This window comes from Hydra vulgaris, chromosome 02, assembly GCF_038396675.1.
Source record: "Hydra vulgaris chromosome 02, alternate assembly HydraT2T_AEP".
Classification (NCBI taxonomy): Eukaryota; Metazoa; Cnidaria; class Hydrozoa; order Anthoathecata; family Hydridae; genus Hydra; species Hydra vulgaris.
Genome location: NC_088921.1, coordinates 41,875,001 through 41,899,548, shown reverse-complemented (window position 1 = coordinate 41,899,548; position 24,548 = coordinate 41,875,001). Strand labels below are relative to the sequence as shown.

The 24,548-nt window shown below is 26.7% G+C and overlaps 1 protein-coding gene across 1 annotated transcript in view; it reads right to left on the bottom strand.

Moving 5' to 3' along the window:
* LOC105848613 (myotrophin) overlaps window positions 1-24,548 on the bottom strand; it is a 63,752-nt gene that overhangs the window by 4,085 nt on the left and 35,119 nt on the right. Inside the window, exon 3 of the mRNA XM_065790968.1 lies at window positions 7,384-7,494. Within this exon, the coding sequence (XP_065647040.1) occupies window positions 7,384-7,494 (111 nt within the window). The remainder of the gene's footprint in view (window positions 1-7,383; window positions 7,495-24,548) is intronic.

The window sequence follows — 24,548 nt, the reverse complement described above, 5'->3', positions numbered from 1 at the left end:
TACATTGACTATCTTATAGCCTGCTGCAAGGAAGTGCTGCTACATCAACAATCTTATAGCCTGCTGCTATAAAGGAAGTGACTATTTTATAGCCTACTGCTACAAGGAAGTGCATATATATATATATATATATATATATATATATATATATATATATATATATATATATATATACACAATATGTACATATATATATATATATATATATATATATATATATATATATATATATATATATACACAATATGTACATATATATATATATATATATATATATATATATATATATATATATATACATAATATGTACATATATATATATATATATATATATATATATATATATATATGTACATATATATATATATATATGTACATATATATATATACATACATATATATATATATATATATATATATATATATATATATATATATATATATATATATATATATATATATATATAAAATAAACATAGAATAAAATATAAATACAAAATTTTAACAAAAATTACAAAAAACGATATACTAAAATATAAATGATAATATAAAATAATAAAAATTACTATATTCTAACAGAAAACCACAAAACGCACTACACTTCACTACTACACTACTTAATCCACTACCCATGTGATAAATATGCATGTGATAAATATGCATGTGATAAATATGCATGTGATAAATATGCATGTGATAAATATGCATGTGATAAATATGCATGTGATAAATGCTATTAGATAAAACTTTATTTTAAATACAACAAGTTGCTAAAATTGGATTTATTGGATTTATATTGGTAAATATTATTGGATTATTAGATAAATAAACTCAAGCCGATAAGATATAGAAATATAAAATTATAAAAACAGCAAAATCATACAAAGTTTAACACAGTCATAGATACCTAGATTAAATTTTGCTAACCAATAAAAAAAAACAGGTTTTAAATTACTAGTAAAGTATTTTTTAAGTACAGTGCAATTTCTTTTTGGTTCAGTTTTGCCTTTGGTCTTATTCAGAACATTTTTGGTTGCAATTTTTTTTTAGAATCAGAAAGCGCTTTTTAGTTACTTCAATTCACTTTATTGTTATTTTATGCACAAAATGGTTAATGAAAATTTTTCTTATTACCTCCATTAAATTTTTTAGCTCCATTAAAAGCTGCATTAAAACTTTTAGCACTAGCTCTGTCTCCCAAGTGGCTCCAGAAAAAACAAATCAAAATAATAAAATATTTTATAAAATATCAAGTTTTGGTGGTTATACTATAATTGCTTGATATAAACTCAAATGTAGGAAATAGCTTCTCTACACTTGGTTGTGAGAAATCCATAGAAGTGACTACTCTGCACACCTCTGTATCCTTTTTGGGTATTCCTCAATTCCCTCAAAAGCTGATTTCACTTTTGAATGTTTCTTTTCTTCCAGTCATGACAATTGTCCATGAAATTTGTATTGCTTTTATTTAAAAAAATTATTTGGGTCACACTTCTCAATTTTTTTTTTTTTATATATCTCTTTTCCAAAGTTGTCTAATTGTTAATTAGAATTAGATTTACCTGAATGAAGACGTAGTACAGTACTATAGACGATTCAGCTGTTTTTTTTATTTCTTGACCTACTGTTATATTTTTAGCATCTCTTTTATAAGTTATTTTCTGCTAATGCTTTTAAGGCTTGTTTTGCTCATATATCTGATTATCTTCTAACAATATTCTACAACTAGCACCAACATAAACTGCGGCTAGAAATATTCTTCACAACATAGCATACCTTTGCCAAAAGTTGGGTAGTGTATGTTTCTTTTAGAGCATTGCAATTAGCTAGCTGTAAATAGTGAACAACGCAGCACATCACCTCAACCCTAGTATGTTTACACTTTTCTTGGAGAACTAAGGTTAAATATTTTTCCCAAACTGCTGCACTTTTTTCTTGTTTGTATCCTGTCATAAATGCTCCTCATGTTCCTCCTCCTGTAAAGCTTCGTTCAGAAATTTTTTGTTTAAAAGTGTAATGAAGTAATGTGTGCAGCAACATAAACTACATGACATGTTACAAAAAACAATTTGATCAAAACTAATTTTAAAAAAATGCTAGCGCTTTTTGAATGTATACAACTTTGTATAAATCAGCTCAACTATAATTTATATAACTAAATTTTTAAGTGCCTCATAGTGAACATCAAATAGTTAACACTCAATCTATATATAATATCAATGTCAATGTATCAAATGATTTATATAAAAATCATAAAATTTTAAATGACATTACTAATTACAACTTAGTTAAAAAAAAAATTTCTAAAATCTAAAAAATAACTTCACAATACTTAGGAACCTCTTTAACAAAAAATACTCATACTTTGATTTTCCAAATCAAAATATACAAAAAAAATTTTATATTTTATAAATATTTACAAAAAAAATTTTTATATTTTATAAATATTTACAAAAACAAAGAGAGGACTTGGAGCTCCATCTAAAAACACCAGCTTCAGATAGCTCCGACTCCAAAGGAGCACAGAAGTAATCTGAAACAGGAGTTTTTACACCAGAGCAGCTCCAAAGCCCTGCATAAAGGTGTGTATACTTCAGCGTATTTTATATTTCTCTTTATTCCCACCAGATAAAAAAATTGAAAATCCAGGACTTTCAAGGTTTTTCCACGACAATTTGCTTCATTATTTCCAAAAATATTCCAGGACTTACAAAAAAAATGTTAATTCCAGGACTTAATTTCTTTAATGAGCCCAAAAAATCACACATTGTCAAAACATCAGCTACATAACCAGATAATGTGAATTAAAAAATTATTGGCCAAAAAACATGTCCTTTACAAAACCTCTCCTGCCTGGGCACTCATAATATTATATAATATAAGCACCCAAATAAAAATAATAAAAACAAAATAAATTTAACTAAATTAACTAAACATTAATTTAGGGTAATTTAAGGTAAAGACAAATTTTTTTCTTCATTAAGTTTCTATTAGGTTTTAATTAAATTTTTTTCCAGATCATCCACAACTTATTAAAACCCTTGCCTATTATTTAATTTTGAAGAAAATAAAAGTTTTAATGTAATATCTTTTTTCATATAGGAAAAAAAGTTCTCTCCTTATTTTGTGCTAAATGCAAAGACAACTAATTACCATTACTAACTTAATTATCTCTACCACATTAATAACTTATGTATTTCTATTGTGAGATAAGTGCAAAAAATATTTCTACCGGTGCTTTTATATTCATTGAAATTTCAGGCTTTTTTAAAAACTCTCTCCCATTTTGTTTGTTATAGTATATAATATCTTTATAATTTTATGTATATAATATCAATAGAACTTTAAAATGTTTTATTATGTATTTAAGAAAATTAAAAAAGATAAAAAAAATTGCAAAATGTGCAAACGACAGGATTTAAACCCTCCTGTTTTACTTTGGAAGAGCAGCGAGCTAACCACTTTGGCCACTAAGGCACACTAATCTGACAATTTTTAACACAAATTAACAAAGAAAATATAAAACAAAATTAATAAAGGTGCAAGTAAGGTTAAAAAGCATTTTTACTTTTTATAAAGAAATTAAGAAGTGAATTAAAAATTTTTAACTTGCACTTTTATTGCTACGAAGATATATAAAGTTTATTAATAAGGTAGTAGATTATTAAAATAGATTAAAGTGAAGATCAAATATTATATATTTGTTTGTTTTTCTGTTTAGTTAAAAATAGTAATAAAATAATAGTAAGTTCAAAAGTTTTATTTCTAAAGATATTAAAATGTTTTTTAAAGTTTTTTTATTTTCATTGAAGAAGATTGGTTTTCAAAATTTTATACTTAATTTAATTAACACTTAAAAAAAAATATATAAATAATAAAGAGAAGTAAATTTAAAATCTTAGCAACATTTAAGAATTTTATCAATATATATCATGCAAGTTTAATTTAAAATTAAATTTTTAATTTTTAGTTGATCAAGAGAGAGTCAATAAAGGTATTAGTTTATTAGTTAGACAAATGTGACATTTAGTAAATCATTTTTTAACGCCTTTTTATCTGTTATTCTTTTCTCTGTTTTCTCTGTTACAAAGAATTGTTTAAAACTTTTTTTTAACTTGACTAATGATTTAGAGCATGAAGTGAATAAAAACTACTATTTTAAATAGACTGCAGTATTTTTTAAAACCTTTTTTTTTTGCAGCTTTTTGGAAAAAGTATATATATATATATATATATATATATATATATATATATATATATATATATATATATATATATATATATAAACTATGTTAGTGTATTCTACAAATAGAGTGCTCAATGTTTTTAAAGAACAGAGCGATAATAAATTAGTAAAAACACTTATCTAATTTTCTTCAACAATTTATTTTGCCATCAGTAAGCTTACTGATGAGCCTACTGATGGCGAAATGAAAGTTATATATATATATATACATATATATATATATATATATATATATATATATATATATATATATATATATATATATATATATATATATATATATATATATATAACTTTGGCATATAAATTCGCCAAATGGTCACATACGAGCAGTGAACGCCTGAGGGAAAAATGAAATACATTAATTTTGACAGTTGTCAAGACAAAAATGAAGATTATTAGAAGAATGTTAAAAACTAAATAAATCACTTACCATACCACCAGTAAAAAATATGCAAACCAGGGGATAAATAATATAAAAAAAATACTGTAATAAGACTAACTAAATACTGTAATAAGACTAGATAAATTTTAACCAAATGGTTGGTAATAAAAAGTTTTTCCGGTGATATTATAATGATAAAAGAAATGATATCAAAATGATTTAAGAAGCAGGTAAAAATATTGTTTAGAAGTGAAGTTTTCTCTATGGTCCGAATTAAATGTAATTTTGAGACCATAACAAAAGCAACAAAAAAACAAAAACATCAACAAATAAGTAAGAACATAACTAAATCAAAGTTTCGAAAAGTAAAGCCTTTATGAAATAATTTTTTAGTAAAAAATAAATCTACAATAAAAGAAAATTAGAGAATTTTTGGCAAAATGGATATTTATTAAATTGAATAACATAAGAAATTTACCAAAATACAAAAATAATGTAAAGAGCGGGAAAACATATTTTAAAATGAGGCTTTCTCTATGGTCCGAATTAACATATATTTGAGACAGTAACAAATACACTATAAAAAGTTTAATTCTAACTAATTAAATATAAATAAAACTAGAAAATTGATATAAGGTAAACCAATAATATTACGTAAATAGTAACACCTAGGAATTATAACTTAGTAAAGAAAAAATAGACTTTTTCTTTATGTTTTTTTATGTGCCGTCTGGATTAGAAATTTCTTGATTAATTTAAAGTTTTTGTAACTTGCAATAGGTGGAGTTGGCCATATATTCTTAAGATCAGTATTCTGCAATTAACAATATTCCAGTCCTTATTTAATATTCTATTAATAAGTTTTCCATTTTTTCTAAATGTTGTAACTATTATGCCTTTATATGTTTTATTGTATATGTTGTAGTGCTTTTTAAAAACCTTTGTTAATAGATTGAATAGGGTAGCCTCATAAGACTAAAATTTGTGCTAGTTGTTGCGGCTCTTTTATTAGGTTGTAATTGTTCGATATAATCTTATTGTATCTTAATGCTTGGCTATATACTAAGTTGCTTTTTTGATAGGGAGGATGGAATGAATTATAATGTAATAGTGCTGTTGTATCAGTTGGCTTTTTGTATATTGTTGTTTCTAACTATCCATCTAGCTTTTTGATAATTGTTAGGTCCATGAAATTAATATAATTGGTAGAGCTATTAAAAGTAAATTTGATCATGGGGTGGATGGCATTCATGACAATTCGAAAACTTGTGTTAGTTTCTCCGGAGGCCCATGAAAAATAAAAAATATATCTATAAATCGTTTATAAAAAGAAATCCACATTGAAAATTGGTCAATTATTTTCTTATCAATTCTTCCCTTAAATAAATTAGTATAGGGCGGGGCCAGACATGTTCCCATGGTTTTTCCTGTTAATTGTAAAAAGTGATCAGTCGAAAATTGAAAGTTGCTGTGGGTTAGGATGGTTTCTAATGTAATGCAACCCTTGAAATTATTAAAAATGAGGTCGGCAATAATTTGCCGATCTCAATCTTTTTGAGGTCGGCATCAGTTTGGCAAAAACTATTTGATACAAAGGTCTAACCATAAAACATAGAAACGAAGTCGGCAAAAAATTGCCGATCTCAAACACTTTCAGGTTGGCAGTTAGGTCGGCATTGCCAAATGCCAACCCTAATTCCGAAGGTTGTGGAATGTCAATAAAAGCAATAGGTGGGTGTTTTATGGGTCCATTATATGGCGGTGCTCTCTTTAAATAAAATTTTACGGTGTCAATACCTTCGCAGTGAGGAATGTTTGTATACAAAGATTCTAGTGTTTCTAGTACATGAGATTAAAGGAATTTTAGAAAATGTGTGGTGTCTTTAAAGTACGCTGGTAATTGTTCAGCATCTAGCAGAATAAATTTTGTGATAAAGAACGATAAGTTGTCAATTGTTTTGTCACAACCAGAAACAATTGGTTTTAAGCGAAAGCCTATCTTATGAATTTTGGGAAGGCCATAAAACAGGGGTGTATGAAGGGGTGTTTTTAGACGTAGGAACTCTGATGTTTTTTATCAATATATTTAATAAAAATAATTATATATTTTTTATGGAGGAAAAAAGAAAGATAGGTAAAACAATTATATACATATTTATTTTTTAACTGGTTATACTTTATATTTTAATTAAAATACAAATTTTAATTTTAATTTTTTTAAAATCCTCATTATTGAGAATAAAAAAAAAATGCAATCCTAACAACAATCCTAATAACATTCACCATGAATTCTTTTGATCTTTGGTTTCAAACAAAATACCAATAATTCTAAGAAATTAGGAATTAATTAAATATAGGAATTAATTAAATAGGATGAAGCTTTATTAATTTAAAAAAGCTATGCAGATATTGATAATAACTATTTTTGAAAGAAAGAAAACTTTACATTTTTAAAGCCATTATGAGAGGTTCTGGCAAGCTTGTCTATATCTAATAATTAAACTGATACAGTTTTGATTAGGGTGATCTTGCAAAAATAAACAAAAAAACATGTTTGGAAGAATTGACTTTTAGTACTTTTTATCACAGAAAAAAAAAATCTGGACAGGTGCAGCTGAGAAGTTTGTTTACTTAAAGTTTTAGTTTTTGACCCTATCACATTTGAAAAAAAAAATGTGATGTGTTTTTTAAAATAACTATTAAAAACTGTTAAAGCATTTATAATTTAATGTTAAATAGTATAATAACTTACATTGATGTTAGCGCCAATTGATATCAAATAATCAATGATTTCAAGTTGACCATAATCAGCTGCACAATGAATCAACCGAGTACCATTACCAATATCTTCATTAACATCAAACTGAAATAAATTTAACCACATGTTAGTTTATTTTAACTTAAAAATAAAAACCCATAAAATAAAAAAGTGTAAATAGAGCATTTACCATTGATTTCCACCTGGCAAAATAGTGGCAAAAAAGTGGCAAAAATCTTTAAAGAGTGCAGATATTGAGTTAGGATTTCAATATGGTCTTTATCGGCAATATCAATTTTAGATAAAGACCGTATTGATAAAATAAGGAGAAAAGTTCTCGAACTGCAAAGTTTGGTGAATATTTTTTGCAATAAAAAGATTAAAACCAATATTTAGAAAGTTTTTATTAGTAAATATTTTTACGCAAAATTAATAATAATTACTTTTGTTTTTATTAAACAAGTAAAGATGTTCATAAATGAACTTTTAGTCTCACTTTGAATTGAAGAGGGAAAAAAAGGAAGTAGATATATCTCAAATATTATAATAAAATATGGTCGATCATTTCATTGTTGGAATTCATGGCCTAACATTTTACTCAAAAAAAAAACAAAGATTTAAAAGGTCCCTTAAAAAAAACAACCTTTTTAAGAAAAAATACATAATGGTTTTAAATAAAATTTACTTAATAAATAAAATCTAGATTTAATTTGCATAATATTTTACCTGTAGGTGTGCTTTAGTTTATGAAGAAAATACTTCTCCTTATTAGGCTGCGAGGTAAGTATAAGCTCATTTCTTTGGTTAAAAAATATTATCAAAGTTTTAAAGATAAAAAAAAGCTATTTGTTTCAAAACACCTAATTACTTTTTGCAACTTGTGCTTCACCTTCTGCAACAAATAAAAACTTAAAACAAATATAAGCTTCTCTATAACTTAACAAATATAAACTTAAAACAAATATAAGCTTCTCTATAACTTAACAAATAAAAACTTAAAACAAATATAAGCTTCTCTATAACTTAACAAATATAAACTTCTCTATAACTAAACAATCAAAAACTAGTTCGAAGAGTTACAACCAAAGTTAGCTTTGTAACATTTTCTCTTTAATTACGCCATGAAAAACGATTAATTACTTACCTTGGAAGTTAATATGATGGTTATTGTAAAAAAAGATTAAAGTAAACAAGACAAATACAATATTTTATTTGCTTTCTTTTAAGATAATATTGTAACCTAACTTCTCCAAACTAGTTTTTAACTGTTTAGCTATAAAGTTTAAATTTTAATTTTGTAAATCAAAAGTTAATTACACCTTTACTTCGAAAAAATTAAACTTTTTATTTGAGTTTATTATATAACATTATATAACATTATATTTGAGCAACCAGAATGTTGACAGAATAAAAAAGTCTGAGGTGTTAATATCTCAACCTATCTCAATTTAAGATCACTGCTTCTTTTCTTATTATTTACACACCATATACCCATTTGGTTATCAACTTCTCTGTGCTTTTAAAATGTTGGCAACCTTCAACCTTCAATGAAATCTAACTTTTGAATTATTAAACATAAACTTATGTAATAAATGAGCATTAGCTTGTTTAATGAATGAAAACTAACTTTTGAATGAACAAACAATAACTTAAGCAATAAATGAGTATTAACTTGTGTAATGAACAAAAATTAACTTTTGAATAAATGAACATTAACCTTTGAATGAATGAACATTAACTTTTGAATGAATGAACATTAACTTTTGAATGAATGAACATTAACTTTTGAATGAATGAACATTAACTTTTGAATGAATGAACATTAACTTTTGAATGAATGAACATTAACTTTTGAATGAATGAACATTAACTTTTGAATGAATGAACATTAACTTTTGAATGAATGAACATTTACTTTTGAATAACAATCTTTTACTTGTTATTTCTTTAAAGATCATTTATAAGATATCTATTTTACGAAAACAAAAACAAAAAATTAAATGAAGCAAAATCATTATTATACCATTCATTGTTTCTATTCATAACTTTTTTGACTTTGGTAAAAATAATGATTACAATAACTAACTTAATAAAACTATATAGCATATATAACACAGCTCTTGGAATTAGGGTTGGCATTCGGCAATGCCAACCTTAAAGTGTTTGAGGACAGTAAAAAATTGCCAACCATGTTACTATGTTTTAAGGTAACCTTTTTGTGTCAAAGTTTTTTTGCCGACCTAATGTCAATGTCTAACAGTTCGAAGACATTTTTACCTAATTCCGAGGGTTGATAACATTATACTATGAGAACAAATATACTATGAACTTAATAAAACTATATAGTATATATAACATGAAATATATACTATATAATAAGTAAATATAACCTCTTTAATATGAGATTAATACAATATTAATTTAATAAGAAATAATTTTATTCATTAAATTTAACATAATTATTTTTTATATAACTTAATTTAACATAACTATTGCTTTACACAAGTGTGTTAAAGCATTGTGAAAATGATAAAACTTTATTAAAAGCAAAACGAACAAAACTAATAATAATTGAATCAAAATGAATTTTTAAATTTTTATTAAACTGTATAAATAATAAATATTAGTTACGTTATACAGCTGTATAAATAATAAATATTAGTTACGTTATTAGTTAACGTTATTAAATGTGTAAAATACTTTTGAAAGTTTAATATAGCTATCATATGTTTCAAATACTTTTAAAATGTTTTATAGTTATTAAACATTTTTTTTTTAATTCTGATTCACTCCCAAAAAGACTGCAAGCAACCACTATTAAGTTGGGAGTTACTAGAAAGAAAAAAAAAGAGCTATAGAGCAAGGAAATGGTTGACAGAAGACTTAAAAGGTTGTATGAGTCAGGAAAACATCAAGATGGGAGAGAGTTCCAAAGTGTTGAAGTGCGGGGAAAAAACCAGATGAATAAAAATTTTTAGAGCATGCAGGGACAGAAACAGTTAAAGAATGAGACTTTGCTGAATGATGGTTCTCAAGCTTAGCAGATAGAGCAAGTTCAACTACATTTACAATATATTTTTGGACATCTTGTCTAGAAAAGAAAAAGCATCATTAGTAGAACCAGCCCAAATATGACAACTGTATTCCATACAGGGATGAATAAGTGATTTGTAAAGGTAGAGAATGGAATCAGAAGAGAGGAAATGGTGAACATGATAAAGAGAAGCAACCTTAGCAAATGCTAATTTAACAATCAATTGTATATATGGTTTCCATGAAAAGTCAGGTAAATGATAATCCAAGAAGAAATAAAGAAAAAGACTCAGTGAGAGGGTTGCCATTCATTAATAAAGGAATTTTGACAGTACTGTAATAGTTGTTTGCAGTAAATAACTGAGTTTTGGTGGAGTTAAAATTTACAAGCCACTGTAAGTCCCAATCTGTTACAGAAGTAAGATCAGATTCAAGATCAGCTGTTCAAAGTAATTGAAAGAGAAGATTTTTTGTCAAGACAAGAGTATGAAGTTGAGTCATCAGTAAAAAGAGTTTCTTTAGATGTAAGGTTGTAGGGAAGATCATTAATGTAGATAAAAAACAAAGCAGAACCAAGGATAGCACCTTGAGGTATCCCAGATACCTCAAGGTGCTACTGGAAATAAAGAAGAGTTTTGCCTTTGAGAAATCTCAAAAACTTTCCCAGATACACCATATGAAGGCTAGGACAGGAATGGCATGTGATTGAGCGCTATTGCTAAACATGCAAATGATTTTATTTTTTGACAACTTGACCACGACTGTTTAGATGTTTAAATGGTTTTGAAACATTTTAGAAATGCTCTGAAAAAAGAAACCCTAGCTAAACTTAAAATAGGATGTAAATTAAAAAATATAATAATGAAAAAAGAAAACAATTCCTTACAAAAAAAGAAAATATATAAGCACTAAAATAAAATTCAAAAACTCAAACTCGAAGCAAAAATTACTTTTTGTTACATTTTTAATTGTGTTTAAAATAAATTACTTAAAAATTTATCTATTGAAATATTTTATTAAAATTATGCAAAACACTTTTACAAATTACTTCTAATGATTGTTTAATAAATAAACAAATTTTATTTAAATTACTAAAAAGTGTTATATATTACACTTTTAAATTTCATAAACATTTATTTGTATAAAGTTGATAGAAAAATTTGTTAAAAAAAATACCGTAGCCTATTTAAAGAGAAATTTTTAATCATTTTATGCTCTGATCAGTTAGTCAAGTTAAAAAAAAAAGTTTTAAACAATTATTTTTGAAAAATAGACACAAAAAAATAAAGCAATTAAATAATTACAAAAAAAGATTTAGATTAACTTTTTCATAACTTAAAGAAACTCAAAAAAATTATCTTTTAAAAGATTTTTAGAAAGACAGAAAAATAGTTTCAAACAAATTATTATATTTAAATTTATCATAAAACATGCCTAATAATAATTTAAATAATAATTTAATAATTTAAATATAATAATAATTTAATAATTTAAATATAACATTTGTTAATTTACACAAAATAAGTTTATTTTAAGCAATTGGTATAATTACGTTTTTATTTTATTTAAAGCCTTAGCAAAAAATAAAAACTTAAGAAAAGATCAATTAATAAAATTTATTTATAACATAACAATTTTTTTTACAGCATTTAAATTGTTAGAACATCAAAACCACCGTGGTCAAATTGTAAAGAAAAAATATTATAAGTGTGGTCAGTTATAGCGTGCATTTGCACGCCATTCCTGTCTAAGCCTGTATATGAAATAAGCTTATGGAGGAGACCTGTCTCTCCACCTCCATCTAATGCACAATAAATTCTTTTAATCACAGCAGTTAGCAAGTCAGCCATAGAGTGAGAGAATCAAAAACCGTATTGATTGTCTGGCAGTAAGTTATTTGACTCAAAATGGGATGTGAGAAATTTGTTCATCAGACTCAAAGACGATGCTAATAACAGAAAGACTGATCGGACAATAATTAAAGGGTTCAGAACGTTTACCAGATTTTTTTTTGAGAAATTGGAAACAACAGATGCCATTTTCAAGCATTTATTAAATAGGTTAGAGAGAATTGAAGAAAGTTCTAGAAAACAATTTTGTAAGACTAAGATAGGAATGTTGTCTGGACCACAAGCCGTAGAAGAGTTTAATCGAGGTATGACTTTAGTAATGGAAGCTGGAGTGATTTGAATGTCGGAAAATGGGTTAACCCAGTGGTTCTTAACCGGTGCTCCACGGAGCAATGGTACTCCGCGAGGAAGTTGCAAGTGCTCCACGAAATTATGAAACTCAAAATTTAATGTTCACTCACTTATTTTATTACACTGTAATGATTACAGTTTAGGTAAGAAGCTACAATAATTGGGTTTTATTACTTACCTACCTACATTGAATTCAAAATTTTGAAAATAAAAATAAAAAGTGCAGTTTACAGGAAATAGGGTTGCCAGATTTTCACCAAGACAAACCGGGACAATAAAAAATTTTTTAAGGAAATAAAAATTTATTCAAAAACATAAAAAATTCATTGTAACAAAAAAACTTAATATATAAATTATATATTAAGTTTTTAATATTATATAATATAATATTAATTGAAAAACGTCAATAAAATTAAAAAAACTTAAAATTAATAACACAAAAATAAAGGAACTAAGTATTTTTAATACAAAAGCGTGGAAATACATTATTAAAATACTCCTAATCATATTTACGGCTTGATCTTGCCTCCTTTAACAAATTTGTATTTTTTAATATGTATTCATGCATTTCGTAACAATTAAATGTAAAATTAACGACGCATTTTAATATTGCATCTACAGTCTCCGGTAGTAACCGATTTCTTTCATCCGACCATTGAATTTCCATTAGGGAAAATATGCGCTCCACATTCGCATTATGGCCAGGAATACAAAATAAATATTCACATATTTTAAAAATATCGATATATTGTTCTGCAAATTCAGTTTCCATTTTGGACAAAATAAAACTCAAAAAAGAAATTGACAAAAGAAATTTTTCGGAGGTTAATTTCTGCGCCCATTCATTTCCTTCTCAATTTTTTTTTTCTGACATTATGGTTGAAACGGTTTGAATTTGGCTGAATAGGAACGTATCATTTAAAATTATATATTTTTCTTTTAGGTAGTTAAAAGTTTCTAATACTTTCTCCCATTCTGGATTTTCTTTTAAATTCATCCATGAAAACACCGAATACTTTTTTAATGGCGTGATCCATTTGGTTAAATAAGTAACAAATGTTTCATAAAATTGAATTGTGTCATTATGAAACTGCTTAATTTCCACCATACTTGATAAACCAGATTCTTCATTTTTTCTTAAAATTGTCCTAACACTTGCGGGTAAAAATTTTGAATCACTTTTTTTTTCTACAATTTGTACAGTTACTTCTAAAACATCTAAAATTTCAATAACTGACATACAACATCTCTCAATTTTTAAAATTTGATTATGAACTGAGCTAGCTTGGCTATGTACAAACCAAAGATATGCCTCACTCAGAGAATTATTAAAAAATTCCAGTAGTGATTTTGGTGGTTTCTCTTCGGGTTCTGATAAAAAAAAACGATTTTAAGGCTTCAAATATCTTTAAAATTCTTTCTATTGCTGGCAAAAGCGAAAGCCATCTTGTTTTTGAATAAGAAAGCACTGCTTGGTATTCCAATTTAACGAATTCACAAAATTCTTTTAAACGTTCAGTTCTACCGGTATATATTGAAAAATAGTTGAATATTTTATAAACGATTGAGTCAATATCACAAGATAATTGACCAGTAGATATTTGCATAGTATTGTTTAAAATATGTGCAGGACAACCTATACCTTCAATATCAGTACCTAATTGGTCCTTTAATTTTGTGAAAACATTGTTTCTTCCTAATCTTGCTACACCACCAAAATTGACATTAGCATTGTCTCCACAAAATGCTACACATTTTTTTAAATCCACTTTGTGATCCTTCAAAATTTGGATACAAAAATTTGAAATAATTTCTGAAGTTTCACCATTTACATTCTCCAATTTTAAAAGCTTCACATTAATTCCATTTTTATTAAAATATTGAACAACTAGTGGGAACATTTTTTCCGCTTTGTGGTTACTGGCATCCATACTAATACTATAAAATGAACACATTGATAATTCATTCAAAATTATTTCTAATGTATGTGGGGCAAGAACTTTTGTAATTAATTTTGTTATTTTAGTTCTACCAGCTGAATACTTTGCAGCTAATTTTGAATCACTAAATAGCTTGGGTATTAATTTGTTAACACAATCTGTTGAATTAAAAGACAGGTGATGTTTTACAACATGATATGCAAAACATAATTCGTTAGCAATTACCTTGTCTTCATCGGTACTATCACGTTTTACAAAAAATGTTGTCAAAGGTTTTTTACACATGCTTGAAGATGCAACTGCAGATTTGTGTTTCTGGCTATTGATATGATCTTTAATATCAGACAAACCACCATGACTGATACTAAAATTCGAATTACAATGCTTGCAAAACGCTTCTGTGTCAAATTTGCCTTTTTTAACAAAAGGAAATTGCTCTGTATATTTTTGTAGAAATTTACACTTTCTTTTTGGCATTTGCTAACTATATAAAAAAATAAACTCACATATTTTTAAATATGTGAGTTTTTTAATAGCTTTAAATATTGTAAATAAAAAAGTAATTTTCCCACGACGGCCACAGATTAAATTAAACAAAAACAAAACTTAACCATCTGTCATTTATAACAATAACAAACTACCCAACAGGAAAATTTTTATATTAAAACCCATCGAACAAGAAAGGCAAAGCTAATTCGATTTCGAAAATTCGAAAAAGTGTGATAAATAATTTTAATTTTTTTTGCAATATTGCAATGCAAAAAAACCGGGACAATTGAGCATCCCGAAGACCTCTTTCGGGACACAGGACAATGATCTCAAAACCGGGACAATCCCGGAAAACCGGGACGTCTGGCAACCCTAACAGGAAACCAAATAATAATAAGGTTAGTTTGTATTTTATTCTAATCAAGTATTATATTTTATTCTAATCAAGAGAAAATAAAAGTATATTTACATTCATTTAATTAATACATATTGAGTAAAAGAAAAAACTAATTAAACTTAAGAAGGAATGAAATAAAACTTCTAGAGATTGTTGACAATAATTACATTTTATTTAAGTTACCATTAAAAAAATTATATTATATTAAGGCAGTTTTATTAATTTAAAATTCTATAAATACTTTTTTTTAAACTAAATCAACGAATAACTTTACAAACAACAAAGACTTTAAACAACGTGTTTTTTTTACTTTAAAATTTATTTTTTAGGCGAATGTTGTTTGCTTTGATATCACCGATTGTAATAGTCGTTATGACTATTAAAATTGGTGCGAAAAACATTCAAAACATTCAAAGCGAAAAACATTCGCGCATTCATTTAATGTTTTAAATTTAATATGTATGATAAAAATCGTTATTAAACAGAATCTAAAAGGTGCTTTAATAACTAAAAAATTTTTAAAAAAATTATGCAAAAATAATAATATTAAATAAATAATGAAATATTTATTTAAATTAATAATAAAAAAATAGTTTCTTGTAACGTTTTAACAGCTGTAATATAAACCAAGCTATGTAATTAAAAATAAAATTTGCTACAAACATCTTAAAAATTTGATCGGACATTGTCCGACCAAATTTAAATTTAATCAGACATTTTGTCCGGGACTTAATAAAAAATTAAAATAAGCCCTGTATGAATTCCCAAATCATTTTTGGTTTTTACAGTAATACCCCATAATGGACAAATTTCTTATCAAACAAAAAGCGAATGATTCGAAAGAACAAAATACTAAAAATGGACCCAGTACAAGTACAAGTGGAAGCGGTAGTAATGCTCTTGCTGCACATATTGTGTCTGATACAAACGATAGGGTTAAAAGAAAAAAAATTAATCGACAGTATTCTGAAGAATATTTAAGTTTTGGATTTACATACATTTGTGAGGAAGAATATCACATTCCACATTGTATTGTGTGTGGAGAAAAATTATCTAACAGCGTGATGGTTCCTAACAAGTTGAAACGTCACTTTTCTACAAATTAAAAGGGGTTGTGACTCACGCCAAGAAAAGAAACGCCAATATTATATCTACTCACTGTTTTTTGCATAGAGAATCTCTGGTATCCAAAATATTACCAGCAGCATTAAAACCTGTGCTAGACAAAGTTGTAAATATGGTAAACTTCATAAAATCGAGACCTTTGAAAATACGCGCCTTTAAAAATCTTTGCATTTCTATGGAAGCCAAGTACAAATCTTTGTTTTTGCATAAATGAAGTGAGATGGTTATCCACAGGAAAAGTGTAACGTTGTTTCTTAGAACTGAAGGATGAATTGATGACCTTTTTCCAAAAGGATAATATGGATGATTTTGTGAAATATCTTCAAAATGACATTTGGTGTGCTAAATTGGCATATTTTGCTGATATTTTTGATTATTTAAATTGTGTTGATTTCAGCTTTCAAGGAAGAAAAGAAATTTTTTTAACATCGACCGACAAATTGACAGTCTTTCGGAAAAAAGTTATTTTTTGGAAAAATTGAGTGTTGGACAAGAAGAAAGTAGATATCTTTCCTTCTCTTAATGATAACACTGCCTTTTTTAAAAATTTTTAAATGATCATATAAGTGAAGTAACATTCATTTGCATACTCAGTGTAGTTAAGGCGATTTACAAATTATTCTAATTTTTTTATTCAGAATTAACATGATTTTATCAGCGTATTATGTCCAAACAAGAGCTTTAGATGTTATAACTTTATTTACTTCAGGTTTTTTTAATATTTAAAAATTTTTTTTTAACCTTTTTACTACCTAGGAGTGAATCTAAAGAACGTCATTATGGAATCTTTAGATTACTTTCGCTCATCGGCGTTAACATGACCTAAATTGAAATCTTTTGAAAAAGTGCCTTAACCCACTATAGATCTTAGTTCTAATCGGTTCTGACATATATTTACTAATATAGTTGTCAAAATACAATATTTCTATCAATTTTCATAAAAAATACTAGAATTCTGACCAAGAAAGAGCTTTAAGAAAAATTAAGAAAAATTGCCAATAAGCAATCAGAACAGATCATAATATTAAACTGTGATGTTTATTTTAACTAAAAAACTTTTATTTATTTAAAATCTTATTCAAATTTGGACAAGCGATTGTGATCTTAAGAAAATTAAAAAAAAAAAAAATCTTCGGTCTGGGTTTTTTTGCTACAAACATTTATATTTTATGATACCACAAAATTTATCACTTTAATATTTTTCGTCTTTTCATAATTCACAGACCTGATCATTTAACGGAAATATATCGTAGTCAACAAAATATCATACAGACGTGATAATATTTTAAAACTGCCTTAACTACACCGAGTACTAAAAACACTTTTAAAAGTTTTGAAAAGAATTTTTTTGCTGAAATGATCATGATCTAATAGAATATATAGAATTATTTTGTTTATTATTGTTTAACTTACTATTAATGTAATAATGTGATATTTTTATTATTAAATACTTAATATTATAAATATAATAATATGTTAATATCATATTAAGTATTTAACAATAACTTAATATAATAATTTATTAAATACTTAATATGATATTATTTTTAAAAGTTTTAAAAAAGAAATGTCAATACAACTTTTATTTTATTTTTAGTTCCATTTTATTTTTATTTTCTCAAGTTTATACATTTTTTTATAAGTAAATAAATTTATCGAACTAAATTAAGAAAAATTTACAATTTTTTGTTAATAATTGTTTACAATCATTAAGTTATTACATATTATTAAGGCAGTTTTCCACTTTTATTGCTGATAAAAGTGGAAAACAATCATACCTAAATAGTAAATTGCGTGAAGTAAAAACAGTAAAAAAAGCGAAAGCATGTTGTTTTTTTAAAATGGCAACAACAACAATGAACAACAACAATAAACAAAATGCTCAACTGATGTTTCTCTTTACCTAGAACTCACCCTGAATATTGGCAAGAATTAGTAAATTCATCAAATAAAGATGAATTTGCTAATGTTGTCAATTCTGAAAGTTTCATTTTACAAGAAGGTTTACCTTCTTTAAGAGTTAACAGTTTTTTAACAGAAGTGTTCCTATGAGAAGTTAGCATTTATTTTCTTAAACATTCTACAAAAATACAGTACAGATATACATCAAAAACTATTTTTTATATTTACATATATTTTTTTCAAAAGCATACAGTATAAACTTATAGCTGCCATTTTATTATTGATAACGAAAAAACTAGCGTAAAAATTATATAAGGAAATCGGAAAAGGCGCTTTATCATGACAAAAAAAATTTGCTTCGTGTGATTTTTTTTGTCTTGTGAAAAACAGCCTTTAGATATCATTAATTTCTTTGCAAATGCATGAAATATTGTACTGAAATAATAAAAAAATTGTATAAATTCTATAAGCATGTTGGATATATCTAATAACTCATCTAATAACTCAACTATGAAGTTATTTGAAAAAAAATTCCTCTTATGATTTAATAAAAGATTATTTGAATAAAAGAATTATTTGAAAATAAAACTCCCTTATTTGAGATTTTAAATTAGACATTTGTCAATAAATAAAGATACAAACGTCAACGCCTATTTAAAAAAAATGATTTGTCACATCCTAATACCCCACATATTAACCAATCAAAATCAAAACATTAGAGTTGATTACAATAAGAAAAATAGAATTTATACCTATTCTGAAACAATCTATAGAGACTACATGACATTGTTACAAGGGACAGTTGGGGTTTTATAACAAATGAAACACAAGTCAGCTATTGCTAGTTGATTTGGTGAATGTAAATTTAGTTAAACTATATAAAACAATCATGTTCTACATCTTTAAAATAGCAGGTGACATTCATTTGGGGTATATGTTAAAAGCGGAACACCATTATCAGTCAATACTATATCAAACATTGTTTAAAGCCTGTTATTCTTAAAAGAAGTCAGCAAAGGTTGTATCAAAGATTCAAAATTTATTAATTATCAATTCAAAAATATTTAAATTGATAACATGATAGCACAACAATTTAACTTAAAAAAGAGTAGTAAAGCAACTGTTTAACATAGAAAGCTATTTTATCAGGAGTAAGGAAGATGGTTTAAAGTTTTTTTTAAAACACAATTTTTCAAACTTTTTTTTTAATGCTACTTCACCTCCCGAAGCCCAATGAGACTATTTTATTGTTGTTATAACCTCCTCTCAACTCTATAAATTTAAAACAGGAACCTTGACAGACGAGGCCACTGGACAGGGTAACAAGCTGAGTGCAGTACTACCAGAGACGTGGTGAGGATCAAACTCAGAACCTCTCGCTTATGAAGCAAGCGCTCTACTACCACACCACTACTACATAATATCATCAAACTCAATAAGATTATATTGGTCAATTGTTAAGAAGAAAATATAGTAAATCTTGCAGTTTGGAAGACTTTTTTTTAAAAACCATGAATGAGCATAAACTCTTAAAATGTAATAGGAAAATTTTCTAAGATATATACTTGGAGAAACATTACATGTGTATAGAAAAAGAGAAAACTTTTGCAAATAGAATGAGTTAATCAAGAATGTCTTATTTACCCATTTTTCATCCACTTTACCTAATCCAATACATATGCATTACTCAAAAAAAAGTTTTCGTTTATCTAAAAAATAATTTGAATTACATTTATCTCTAAGCAGCTCAACATAGAACATCTTATAAACTTATAAAGTCTGTGAACTGCTAGATTTTTTATGCTTGATTAAATAGCTTTTTATCAATATGTTTGTAATTTCTTTTTTCTGTTTAATGCAATCTTTATGCCACTGTTTTTATCAATAAGTCACTATCTAGTGTAGACTTTCAGACCTATTATTTTATTTCAAATAAACAGACCAGAAAGACAACTATGCTTTTTCAATATGATCTATTATCTAGTGTCATTGAAAAAGACTTGCACTTGAAAGTATAGCCAAGAAAATTTAAAATATAAAGAGTTAATGTTAAAGTTAATTGTAATGATGGATATAAATGGTAATATTTCAAATATTAACTCATTCAAATGTCGAGGAACATATTTTTAATGGTAAAGATATTTTGTGGACAAATACCTTGTGGTCAGGCAATAATATTGCTGCAATATAAAGTTTCCTTCATACCAATTTTCAAAATTAAACAGCTCTACTAGTGGCAGAGTAGTTGATTTATCTCTTGCAATTAAATAAAAAGTATTTCAAAGCTTAATTCCATGATTATATTCTATTCAGGAATTTAAATTGATTATTTTATTTTGCCATAAAGATTAGGCTTCGCCAAATACTTAAGTAAAAAAACTTATATCATACTTTAGTAAAAAAAAACTTACTGATATATTTTGATATTTTTATAAACATTTAAGGAATGTTATGCCAATTAGAATTTGTAAAAATATTAGTTTGGTTTTTTATTACCAAATTCACTTCTGACAAAGTTTTTTTTTATAGTTTTAACAAGAATCTCACAAAACATTGCAATATATATATATATATATATATATATATATATATATATATATATACATTGGTTTTCATAAATTTAGACGCACTCATATTGGAGAATAGAAATTTTTAGTTTTTTAACGATAAAACAATACCGAAAAAAGATTTCAGTTTAGTTTTTTTTTCGATTCATTAGATAAATACATACAGAATACAAATTTTAAAAAAATTTGCAAAAAAAATACAAATACTAAGTAATAATTAAGTACAACTACATTGTATTAAAAAAATAAGACAAAAAAAATTATTCATAAATTTAGACGCACGATACATTAGGAGGCATAATTTATGAACCAATAAATATTTTGTGTATCTGCCTTTTGCTTTAATACAACTAAGAACTCTTCTAGGCATAGACTCAACAAGATTTTTGCACATCACTTCTAGGATCCTATACCAGGTCTCCTTAAGGACGTCCTTCAGCTGGCCAAGTGTGGAAATATGAACCTTTGAAAATTCACAGTCAATCCAAGCCCAAATGTTTTCAATCGGGTTCAAATCAGGTGAGTATGGAGTTTGTATAGTATGCAGTATGTGCAGTAACGCTATCTTGTTGTAGTTTCCATGGTTTATCATTGAGCATAAGCAGGTCAATTGATGGAACTAGGTTGTTTTCCAGTACTTCTACGTATACTCTGGAGTTGATTTTTCCGGTGTATGTTTGACACATACCAACACCTTTGTAATTGAAGCATGACCAGATTCTTATCGAGCCTTCATCCCTTCGTACAGTCGTCTAATATACCTGGCGTAATATTTTTTGTGAGCCATTCTTTTTACTGTTATGTTAGATTTGCGATTGATAAGCTCAAAGTTACTCTCATCACTCCATATAATGTTTTTCCATTGTTCTACTGTCCAATACCTTCTTTAACGACACCATTTTAGCCTCCTTTGTTCATCATATGGACGTAGGAACGGTTTCTTCCAGGGTTGCAAAAAAAACGTTTTTTTTTTTAAAAAACCAAAAACCATCAGCTTTTTTAAAAAAACCAAAAAAACCATGGTTTTTTTTGGTTAAAATTAGGTTTTTATTAAATAATGCCGTATTTAGTTATCCTTTTAAATTAAAAGAAAGCCTAACACATTTTATTTAAGTAAACTATATTCTTTATCAATATTACTGTAATATTTCATCAAAGTTATTCAATACATCATTGTTTAATGTTCTATATATAAATAACAAGTTTTGCTGCTTTTTCTACCCCTAATTGGTTTCTTAACTTAAAATAAACAAGGCCAAAAGTTGAAAAAATTCTTTCCATTCCAGCACTAGAAGCTGTTGCATTTAATAAACCTTCAATATCCATTATGTTACAACCCACAATTTTTAGAGATTTCAATCATTCTATTGGTGATATATTTTTTAAAACAGATTCACTATACAAATAGCTTTTGGGTCAAATCATTATATTTCAACCAATTTAAAGAAAACTTTGTAAGGCACCATCTCTTATTTTCCTAATTTTTAGATATTGTTATGTGCATCATGTAGATAGGTTAAATTTGAAATTTCAGACTTCCAAGTACAACGGTTCAGAAATTATAGCCTTACAAACATGACCAGTGGCCCCCCTTGATTTACACATGGTCAAAACAAACTACTTTAGAGCTGTATAACTTTTTTCTCACTTTCAACAAGTGTCTCATTTTTTCTAGAACTATTTTCTGGATAGTTCTCTCTTTAAAATAGTGGTTTTTATTAACTTGTGTTAAATTAGAAAAAATTATGACCTCCTCAACTTTGGAAAAAATCATAAAATTGCTAAAATATGTTAAAATGAAACTAACTGCAGCATTATTCTATTCATCCACAAGTCTTTACAGATGGTTTTTCTGATTAGGTACTACTGTCTGCAATAAACGGGCAAAATATAGGCAGCTTGTTGCAGTTTAGAACTTAAATATATCTAAAAGCAAAATGTCCACTCGCCTAAAAAGTCCAATTTTCAGCCATTTTGAGATGCTTGTAAATTTTTCTAACACTTTGTTTTGATCTAAGATTAACAGCATATAAGACCAGTAGATCCAACTATCTGAAAATGCAAACATTATAAACTTGTCAAATCCACACCAGCATAATTTAAAAATGCCAGCATTTTAAAATTATCTTATTTTTCAATCATCAACGGTTGTATGTGTTACTAGAAACCAGTGCCCCTCTAATCTGCTAACTGGCCTATGTAAAGGGTGCAAATAATTATAAGTCATTTCTTAATAAAAGGAAAGATATGGTTGGTTGTCCTCTCCTTGATCTGGTCTTAATAGTAGATAGGGGCACAAATGAAGGGGGCAGTAACTTTTTAGAGACCTTCATTATGGTTCAAATAAAGGTCTCTAAATTAATTTAGATATTTAGGTACTTAATATCTAAATATCTAAATTAATTTCAAAATGAAACCATTATTTCTTTAAATTCTATTTTATTATAGGTAATCGGTGGTGTTTATGTGGTCTGGACCCCCCCCCCCACACACACACACACACACACTCACTCACTAAGGTGAGGGGAGGGGGAAGGGGTGTATATTTCTAATGAATATACAGTTGAGGCCATTAGATCTTTATTGCATTTTTTCATCCTTTTACCATAAGATTCAAATTTTGATAGTAACAATCAAAAATATGTGTGAGATTTTCCAGCAAATATACAATGTAATGGTCTTAAAAGGGAATTAACAAAAGTTAATTAAATTACTAAAAGTTAGTTGAATTTGATTGGTGCCACCCAAAACCCCTCCCCCTCACCTTAGTGAGTGAGTGTGTGTGTGTGTGTGGGGGGGGGGGTCCAGACCACATAAACACCACCGATTACCTATAATAAAATAGAATTTAAAGAAAAAATGGTTTCATTTTGAAATTAATTTAGATATTTAGATATTAAGTACCTAAATATCTAAATTAATTTAGAGACCTTTATTTGAACCATAATGAAGGTCTCTAAAAAGTTACTGCCCCCTTCATTTGTGCCCCTATCTACTATTAAGACCAGATCAAGGAGAGGACAACCAACCATATCTTTCCTTTTATTAAGAAATGACTTATAATTATTTGCACCCTTTACATAGGCCAGTTAGCAGATTAGAGGGGCACTGGTTTCTAGTAACACATACAACCGTTGATGATTGAAAAATAAGATAATTTTAAAATGCTGGCATTTTTAAATTATGCTGGTGTGGATTTGACAAGTTTATAATGTTTGCATTTTCAGATAGTTGGATCTACTGGTCTTATATGCTGTTAATCTTAGATCAAAACAAAGTGTTAGAAAAATTTACAAGCATCTCAAAATGGCTGAAAATTGGACTTTTTAGGCGAGTGGACATTTTGCTTTTAGATATATTTAAGTTCTAAACTGCAACAAGCTGCCTATATTTTGCCCGTTTATTGCAGACAGTAGTACCTAATCAGAAAAACCATCTGTAAAGACTTGTGGATGAATAGAATAATGCTGCAGTTAGTTTCATTTTAACATATTTTAGCAATTTT